The sequence below is a fragment of the Rhinichthys klamathensis genome, unplaced genomic scaffold (assembly GCF_029890125.1).
Source record: "Rhinichthys klamathensis goyatoka isolate OS25496 unplaced genomic scaffold, OSU_Roscu_1.1 h1tg000165l_1, whole genome shotgun sequence".
NCBI classification, from domain to species: domain Eukaryota; kingdom Metazoa; phylum Chordata; class Actinopteri; order Cypriniformes; family Leuciscidae; genus Rhinichthys; species Rhinichthys klamathensis.
The window spans coordinates 2,225,827-2,236,417 of NW_026606697.1; the positions used below are offsets into that span (position 1 = coordinate 2,225,827).

General features: G+C 35.7%; 1 protein-coding gene across 2 annotated transcripts in view; it reads right to left on the bottom strand.

Moving 5' to 3' along the window:
* Positions 1-10,541, bottom strand: part of elp4 (elongator acetyltransferase complex subunit 4) — an 86,331-nt gene extending 75,790 nt beyond the window's left edge. For both annotated transcript variants that reach the window (XR_008807803.1, XM_056259194.1), the window contains exons 1-4: positions 10,350-10,541; positions 9,213-9,248; positions 4,536-4,657; positions 2,265-2,396 (exon numbers count right to left, since the gene is read on the bottom strand). Coding sequence is in view for 1 of the 2 variants with exons in the window: in XM_056259194.1 (XP_056115169.1) it covers positions 2,265-2,396; positions 4,536-4,657; positions 9,213-9,248; positions 10,350-10,518 (459 nt within the window). In the remaining variant the exon portion in view is untranslated. The remainder of the gene's footprint in view (positions 1-2,264; positions 2,397-4,535; positions 4,658-9,212; positions 9,249-10,349) is intronic.
* Positions 10,542-10,591: the final 50 nt, after the last annotated feature.

The window sequence follows — 10,591 nt, forward strand, 5'->3', positions numbered from 1 at the left end:
AGTAAATAAACTTAAAATTAAGTAATATTGAATTGTCAAGTTCACATAACTGAATTTTTTTCAATTAAGCATTACGTTTATTTACTTCATAATTTTAAAGACAACTAAATTTAAGTAGGTAAACTGAACAGATTTTAGAGTGTAGGAACCCTCACTGATGTAAGTGACATGTTATTTTTATACTCTCTTTGCACCAATTTACAGCCATGTTTTTCCTCATTCATGATCATTTTCCACTGAAATCATTGTAAAGCATTTTAGGTGTACAATAGTACATAATAAAGTGCTATTTAACCATTCATACATTTAACGATTGTTGAACTGTAAGAAACCCAGATGATTCGTTAAGCCATTGAAAACATAATGACTCTCTGACAAGACTGACCACTTAGGCTTAGAAAAACTCAGTTGTACGCAGGCAGACGTATTCCTGAGGTTGTGAGGGGGTCTGGATTTTTTGGAGTTTCTAACGAGCCGTGAGGTGAGCCCCTAATCTTCGCCTGATCTGGATCAGCAACTCTTATGTGTTCCAGCACCACCTTCGAAAATTGACGGCTTGGCGCTCAACCTCGTTTAGTGGGCAGGTCGGGTCGACCCCTTTAAATGTTACGGGATGGGTTTTGACTGACTGAACTTTGATCTGGTGTCTCCATTGAGAACGGGAAACGAGGGGGACGCTCTATGTTTAGGATGCAAATCCCTTACTAGATTTACTGGTGCTTTGTGAAGAGGACAGAGGTATGATAAAGGTTAAGGAGGGTAAGTATCCCCTCTGAGACGGGGAGGAAGAACGGGTGATGGGGGAAAGAGGAAGGAGAGGATGAAATAAGACTGGAAATATCCAATGAGAAGCAGAGGGAAGAAAGTCAGGGAAGAGAAAGATAGATTGTACCTTATTCTTAAAAGTTTGTGGTTAGGACGATTTTTTCAATGTTTTTCAAAGAAGTCTCTTATGCTCATCAATGCTGCATGTATTATTGATAAAAAATACAGCAAAACATTTTATTACAATTTAAATGTATATTGAAATAGCAAACAGTTACTTTAAGATGTAATTTATTCATGTGATGTCAAAGCTGAATTTTCAGCATCGTTATCCTCCAGAAATCATTCTAATATGCTGATATGCATTTGGTGATTTAATTTTTCTAAGGAAACAGTGGTAGTTTTTTTTTTCCAGGATTCTTTGATGAATGGAAAGAATATCCAATGAGAAGGAGGGGGGGACAAAAGTTGTCAGAAAACACAGACAGAAAGAGTGAAATCTTTGGGGACTCACTGGTGTCCCCCTAATCTCCATAGCAATCTGGATTATGGGCTGGCGGGAGGGGTCTTTTCTCCGAACGGAAGAAAGAGGCGCACAGGGACGCCACGGCGAGGGCTGTGAAGGGATTTGGGGGTGCTGGAAGCTGCTGCTCCATTGTAAAAGGCTTGAGGCTGAATAGAACCTCCATGTCCTCCTGTCTCCTCGGGTTTTAAGTCCACCTATAACCAGCTAAGCGTGAGTAATCCACCTAAACTGTGAATGAGAACAGCGAAAGCCCATTCACAGTGCTGGGTGGGGAGGAATTGATATATTTATTATAGGACACTATTTTTCCCAACCCCCCTTTCCTTAGCCGGTGTAAAAGTAGCTGGTCGCAGGTTCGCAAAAATGAGTCACAGGTTCACACATGTTCTGATAGGGTTGCGGAAAGCAGGGATAAAACAATGCTAAATGTTAAATGCAAATAGGAAAATGCAACTAACTAACCATACAATCTTGCATTGGCAGAGTGGTAAAATAAAGAGGCTTGTCAATTTTTAAAAGGGAAGACAACATTCTTCACATTGCTTTGGTTGTTGATATTGAAGGTTGTGTGTCCAATCAAACTATTTGGCATTTTGGCATAAAAGCTACACAAATAAGACTATGCTATATGGACAGGTTGTGTGACAGCATTCATTCTCAAAAAAAAAAAAAAAAAAAAAAACATTATGAAAACTATGCAAAGAAAAAGAAACGAGACTTCTTCAAATCAGAATTGACAATGAAGAATAACATTGTGCCAACCATAATGCATTTTTACATTTTGAAAATTATAATGCATTTGCATGTATGTCAAGTCACCACTTGATGTCTAATGTGAACCTAAGCGAAACCAGTTGAGAACCTCTTCAATATAAATATAGGGGTGTCAATTTTAAACATAATTTTAGCAAATGCCATCTAATAGGGTTTTGTCAAATGTGGGTGGTTGATTTCTTCCCAACAGATCTTTTACCTGAACTCTGGGTTGGTTCTGGTAGCGCCAGGCGATTTTCATTGTGTCCGGATTCTCTGGGTCGCTCGGTTGAGGTTGACCCTCATTGGTTTTCAGGCTGGCAAATTCATCCATAATTGGAGAAGGGAGTTCCTATTTAAGAAAATAAATATAAAAAAAACAACATTAGTTAAAGTTACCATGAAATGAAAATAGACAATTCTTATTTCATTATGGAACATTACAGTATTTATTATTAATGATTTATCTGTGCACATCATAATATTTTTTTTTAATTCACATGTCCTCTAATCTTTAATTGAAATAACGTCCCCTCCCTCTTGCAGTGGCATGATATTACTGGTGCGAGGGCGGGACAACCTGTCACTCACATGAGATCGACCAATAGCAAACCACAACCATCCAATCAATTCCTAATGGACAGAATCAAGTCCTACCCATTTATTTTTCTCTTTGAAAAATGCATATATTTTAGACACAAAGAACATGAAAAAGCAAAAAATAAAAATCCACTATAGCGGACTCCTAAAATGTTTATCCTATTTTACATTTGACAAATGCGATCCGAATATGGCAAGAGACATCTTGTTCCTGACCTTAAAAGGTTTATAGAGGGATTTAAAACTGAAACAATTTTTATCCCATTTTAAAAAAATAGCATTAATCAACCAGTTCATTAACTAAATTGCTACATATTTTTATATTTGACTAATCAAATATTGTATCTATTTTACACTGTATCTAGATAGACTAAAGCTCGTTTAAGGCACTGTCTTGGCCAGAGCTCGCCTGTGAAAAGGGAAATAAATGTCAAGTGACCCGTTTTAACAAGGCCAAAAGTATGAACAAACACATCAAAATTGTGCAAGCACTTCAGAAGCTGTTGTTTAAACAACATGGTTGATACTGTCGTTAATGCCAAAAAATGCCAAAATGAAGGTGGGAACCGTCTCCCTTAGGGGAAAATTCATACAGACACTGCAATAACAAAAAACAGAGACTGTTTCACAAATAACAGCTCAATGCAGGAACAGTCTGAAGGGCAACAACAGGCCCTCATTAAGCTTGTGTTAACTGGGGGCCAATCAGGGGCCAGCGAGAGTGGAACTCCTGTCCACTGTCATTAAGGTGAGACTCGTTAACGTTCACAGGTAACTCCCTGAGCTCCCACACCAAAACATTCATGTATCAGTCTGGGAAAGCTTACATGGGGAAGGAGATGAGAGAGAAAACACTGCCTATGCTTGGAATGGAATATTAGTGCACTGCCTAAAGCACACAGTACACTAGACATTGAGAACAGCCTAGCATGCTTTTTTTCTTGAAACAGTATGAACTATATAAAAGACAACTATATAAATTAAAAAAATACATAGTAAGAATATGTGGCAACAAATAAAATAAAAATAAAATAAAAGTCTGATCAAATAGTGAAGAAAATATGCAAATAATGTTAAAATAAGACTAAATAAAAACTAAAATAAATAAAACATTTGATCAAATTATAAAGCAAGAAAAGATGTGAATTATGGCAAAATAAAACAAATTAAAAAATAATAATAATAAAAATGTCTGATATCTTAAAAAAAAAAAAAAACAGTGAATTAAATATCTGAAGATGTCAATGAAGTCAAAATATAATATTATAAAATGTCTGATCAAATAATGAAGCAAGAAAAAAACGTAAAAAAAAAAAACCCTCAAACAGTAGTGTGTTGGCGCTTGCAACGCCAAGGTCATGGGTTCGATTCCCAGGGAAAGCAAGAACTGATAAGAATGTAAAATGTGTACATTGAAATGCAATGTAAGTCGCTTTGGAAACAAGTGTCTGCCAAATGCATAAATGTAAAATGTAAATGTATGCAGAGTGCAGACTATACATCCAATATACACAGCAAAAATAATAGTCTGATATTCTATTCCAAACACACCCAATAACAAAAGTTATTTTGTTATTGTTATTTTGCCACAGGGAGGCAGCCGTTTCAAAGAGTCCATAGACCAAAAGTAGATACATAAATTAGACTATGCCAGAGTCATAATAACACATACAGACACGGTGTCATGTTCAGTCAAACTGTTCCCGGCCAAAGCTGGGAATAATATTTTACTGCAAAAGACACACAGATTTCTCAAGGTTTATTGTTTTGAGTTATACAAGGAGAATACGATTGTAAATAATGCATTTTGATGTACTTAGACTTCACAGAACCAAAAAACTTGACCAAAGTGTCAAAGGGGCCGAGTGCGAACACTTGATTTGATTCTTACCTGCATGATCTCATCAGGGTGATCTCGGGCGGATGCCAGGAAGAGTTCATGTCCGCACACAACTCCCTCCGCCAGGAAGTACTTGAGCAGCATGCGGGAGTAGCTGTCATAGCGGTCCTCTTCTGTGAACAGAAATCACCATCAATGCCACATACATCAACCCAAACTGCACCAAAACAAAGAGCGGTGAGCCTCATGACGTGCGTCATGACAAAAGAATGGCCAGAGAGTCACCATCGGATCACATACTGTAAATATCCCAACATGGAGAACAAAAACAACACTAAACTTGGTTGAAATAATAGAACAACTGTTTATTCTGGTTGCTATTGATGGCAAACACACTAGCCACTTTATCTTAGATGCCGAATGGGACGTCTGACATGGGATCAGAGGCCAGTATGATTGTAATGGATTTAATGGTCAGTCCATCAGCACCTACACCATACATGAAAGGTATGAATATGACATGTTATATCTCCTGTAGCTGAAATGTACTTATATTTCTGTTACAAAACAGAAGTGAGGAAAAAGAGAAGGGAACAGCTGTCTCGATCTATCTACAAGCTCTTCAACACTATACTTTATCCTCAACCTTGTGATGATGAAATCTCCATCAAATACAGCTATACAGACAAACATTGGCTAAATTAGATTCTGTTGATACTAGTTCTTCTGAGGTACTGAGATAAACACTTTCACAGCTGCAGACATGTTTCATTTTCTTAGTGAGAAGAAAATCTATTACTGTTACATTTACATTATTACACGTGTACATATTAGTACCCTGAAAGCACCAAGAAGGTCTATAATATCTGAAGAAAGTTATTTGTTAGCATTTCCAATTTCTTCCAGTGGCAGTTGCTTGTGGGGCAATAATCAATCACTCTCATCTAAAACATCTATTCTGTCTCAACTGAATAATTGTAAAGTCCAAATACATTTTAGCAAGCTGGTTTGTTTGGACGGTTCAAAATTAATCAGTTCAAAAATTATTCACTGGGATTTTATGTAAATATTTTTCATAGCAAAGCAATATACTGTATAATATACTATTATACTATAAAAATTATCTAAAATAAAATACTATATATATAGTATAATAGAATATTATATAAATAATAGAAAAATAAATGTCAGAAAAAAATTCTGCTCCAACTGAAAATAAAAATATTATATTATGTAAATTACATAAATGTTATCTGTTAAACTACCTTTCAAAAGTTTGAAGTTTGTCTAAGAATCTAAACATTTTTTTAAAGAACCCTATCATGCTCAGCAAGGCTGAATTCATTTGATCAAAATGCAGTAAAACCTTTAATATTATGAAGTAGTATTACAATTTAAAATAAATTAAATTAAAAACTTCCATTTATTTATTCATTTTATTTTTAAATGTAATTTATTCCTGTGATGCAAAGCTGCATTTTCAGCATCATTACTCCAGTCTTCAGTGTCACATGATCCTTCAGAAATCATTCTAATAGGATGATTTGCTGCTCAAGAAACATTTATTTTGTTTCCAATGTTTAAAACAGTTGTGCAGCCTATTTTGTGGAAACAGAAAAAACTTTTTTTTTTGCCATTATTCTGAATGAATAGAAAGTTAACAAGAACAGCATTTATTTGAAATTGTCACAAAAAAATCGTTACTGTCCCATTTGATCAACTTAATGTATCCTTGCTGAAATAAAAAGTAATAATCTGTTTTAAAAAGGTTTGGACCTCTGAACAACAGAGTGTATGTTTTTTATGTTTTATTATTTTTTATTGTAAATTAACTTTCAAATCAGCTTCCCAATTTGTAGTGCTGACATAAAATAAAATTAAAAAAAGTTTAGGTTATAATAGAAAAATTTGGTGGCAAAATGGTTTTGACCATATCTGACTGGTCAACAATGTATTGGCTTACACAGTATATATTTTACAACATTTCTTTTTAAATACACATTTACATCACTTTGCACTACCCCCGTTAATCTGACTTCCTGTAATAGCGCTAAGCAATGGTCCTCTAAGAAACACTGACAGTCTGCTTCTTCCTCTCTAACTCACACTTCCAGTTTCAACCTTCCATTCTCTCTAACAAACACCCTCAAACCCACACAAGTCTAAAGCCTGTGTGTGACCTCTGAAGGATTCCTCCAACAGCAGGAGAGAATGAGGGGTTTCCTGTCCTCTTCCCGACTCTTCCTACAAACCGGGATGCCTCTCATATTCCATCACCAACGGAAGAAAAAAAAAATTCCTCAGCTCTTCAATTTGTCATCGGAAGAACTCCCCTCTTTCTTATTGATGTGTTTCTAGGTCAGCAGGCCTTTGTGGCTTTCAGCGGCCCCGACAAAGACACCCAGATGGGCCCACTCGAGATGGGGCCTATTGTGGTGGCGTTTCTATGGCGCCTTACAAATGAAACCTGCGGGTGCTATTAGCCTAGCGGGGGTGTTTCGGGGGCAGAATGAGATGTGTTGGGGGTGCATATATCTCTGCTGTAGAGACTCTGGCACATATCCGTCACCCAAAAGGTGGGGCATCTAGAGACTTCCTATCTTTTCTGATGCAGAGAGAAGCCGCCTCTTTTGGTGAAAGAATAATGCAAGTCGTGCTTTAAGCATGTGTGTGTAAGGCAGTGGGAGTCTGTGAGTGTGAGTCAGTCACTCAAAGCTGCAGGGGAAATTTGGGTCAACACTTCTGCCCTCCTGCCTCCATATGTTTGCCGTCTGAGTCCCACTGATTCACAGTGGAACCGGTAATACAAATCTAGATTAAATGCGCAACCTCTGGGGACACATCTACCATCGATATCCGATTTATTTACTTTAATTACCTTTGCATCAAATAATAACAGATCAGTTTGACTCTACATAAATAGCTTACAAATTGGACCCTAACCTAAAAGGTGAAGTGTTTATATTTCACTATTAAAATACTTTCTTAAAGGGATAGTTCCCCCCAAAATAAAATGTCATCATTTACTCATCCTCATGTTGTTCCAAACCTGTATGAGTTTCTTTCTTCTGTTAACCACAAAAGATGATATTTTAAAGAATGTTGATAACCAGACAGTTGATGGCACCCATTGACTTCCATAGTATTTTTTTTTTTCCTACTATGGAAGTCAATGGGTGCCATCAACTGTCTGGTTATCAATATTCTTCAAAATATCTTCTGTGTTCAATAGAAGAAAGAAACTCATACAGGTTTGGAACAACTTGAGGGTGAGTAAATGACAGAATTTTTAGGTGAACTAACCTTTTAATACGCATAAGGCACACTGAAATATTTCTGTTTTTTTATTTCTGCATCCCAACACAGCAACACTGGCTAAACCAATTGTGCACTTTTGGGGCAGAACTATCTATAACCAACCAATGGCAGGTCGGATGAGTGTTCAAATTAAATTATTTTTTACCATTTAGTTTGGTGCAACTTGTAATGCAAAAATTACACACTTCACCTTTGTTAACATCTGAAAGAAAGAAAGAAAATGAAATACATTTATTTTACATAATTTGTTGTATAATAGATAAAGTAGACCATACCATTTAGGCAGATCATTTCCTTCTATCATCTCTCTCTCACACACACAACAGTGGTATCTTTCATGTGGGTCACATGTTGAGGACGCAAGTGACCTAGACAGGACTCGATAGATCATAAAGGACCATGACCAATCCACTTCCAATGAAGTGAAAAAAGGACAAAAGAATGCAAAGAATAGAAATTAGGATCTAAAGATATAAGATCCTCATGAATATATGTTTTGAAATTAATAAGCTACATCAAAAGAAATAATTATTCAATGAAAAAAAACACGATATGCTGGTCGTATAGTGCAAAGCAAATAGTGGCAACTTTTCAGTATGTCAACAGTATGTCAAAATAAATAAATGAATAATACGAATAAATGTCAAAATAAATAAATGAATAATACGGAAGAGGAGCAACAGAAAGACCCTCAATTTTGAATCTGTCAAACTACTCTAAACTGCTGTAAAATCACCATGAATTACATTTTTATATTTTATGGGGTTTATTATAAATTATTTATCTGTGGACATCATTATTTTTTTTTTTATTCATGTGCCCTCATAATCTTTACTCAAAATAACTTCCCCTCCCTCTTGCAGCGACATCTCTTCTCTTCTCTGATGACGTGTTTACTGGCATGAATGCGGGACAACCTGTCACTCACATGAGATCCAATAGCAAACCACCATCCAATCAGTTACCAATGGACAAAATCAAGTCCCGCCCCCTACATTTTTTCTTGTTCAAAAATCCAGGATATACATCCAAATAGGGAAGAAAAGACTTGCAACTTCTATCGCAAGGTTTCATTGCCGACTTAAAAAAAAACAGTCTGCAATCAGAGGTATCATCATATCTAATGAGCTATCAGCCTACTGATCCTTACATTTGTAGTTTCATAAGCAACTAAACACACACTATTTGCACTTTATGTTAAATTCCATTGGCTTTGTATTGTACTCTGCAACATGAAAAGATGAATCTACATCTAAATAATGAAAACATTATTTTTAATAATCCTTGTCCACTAGCCATTATGACATGCAAAGCAGTGGCTAAGTGAAAAAATATAGCCAGAAATAAGAATATCTTAACCTATTGACATGACGTGACATGATAGTATAAATAAATTGCTTCATTGCTTACCTACAAGTAGAAGAGTCCCAACTGCCAGACCACCACCTATGGAAAAAAAAGTGTACATTTTAATGACATAAAATAATAAAATGTTTTTATATCCATAGCTTAATCAGAAAGGCTCAAATACACCTACATTGAAATAAATGTATTCTTTTGCATATTATACCAGCTAGTATTTAGCATTACGTGCGTCCACACACACAGACAGACACACAAACACATGTCTGGTTCGCTATCTTTGTGGGGACTCTCTATAGACGTAATACTGTACAAACTGTATATTCTGTCCCTTCACACTAACCCTACCCCTAAACCTATACTCATCACACAAAACTTTCTGCATTTTTACATTTTCAAAAAATATATAATTTAGTATGTTTATTAACCCATTTCCCTTGTGGGGACCGCTGGCTGGTCCCCACAATGTAGGTGATCTCAGGTTTTACTATGCTTGTGGGGACATTTGGTCTTTTTATTCATCAAAGAATCCTGAAAAAACTATTACAGGTTATAAAAAAAAATATTAAGCACCACAACTTTTACAACATTGATAATAAATCAGCATATTAGAATGATTTCTGAAGGACCATGTAACACTGAAAACTGGAGCAATGGCTGAAGAAAATTCAGCTTTGCATCACAGAAATAAATTATATTTTAAAGTATATTAAAATAGAAAACCATTATTTTAAATCGTAATAATATTTCACAATATTACTGTTTCTTCTGTATTTGTGTATATATATATATATATATATATATATATATATATATATGTATATGTGTGTGTGTATGTGTGTGTATATAAACATAACCCTTTTTCTGTCGTTTTTTTATACATGCCAAGATCAGGTAATCATAATCAACACACAATACAAAAATATTTCATATAATACAATAAAATGTCATATAATGCAAAGATTATACGCGTAATAAAGTGAAGACTACCCTGATATTTTGATTGATGGGATTAGGGCATTTCTCGTTTAAAACAGACAGTGTGTGACAGTAGTGAAAACAAAAGTGTATTAATGCTGAATTATTTCTGGATTTATTTTATATATATTAAGACGATAGAGAGGCATGTCAAAAATTAATTAAGTCCACTTGACAGTGAGCTCAAACCGAGTGAATTATACTAACCAATAACGTAGTCAAGCGAGCTGACGCCAGATGACAGTAAGAGTTGTCCGTTCTGTACAGACGGTCTGGTCCCAGGGATAGAAACGAGTTTGCTGCGGGTTTTTTTCTGAAAACTAGTTGTGTTGCCTATGCTGGAGGATCCAGCCATGCATCTAACGGGAGCCGCCATGTTTTTTCTGTTGACAGCAACGCCGATGACTCTACAGCCAATCAGCGAACGAATTGTTGTGTTCTTAGCCAAT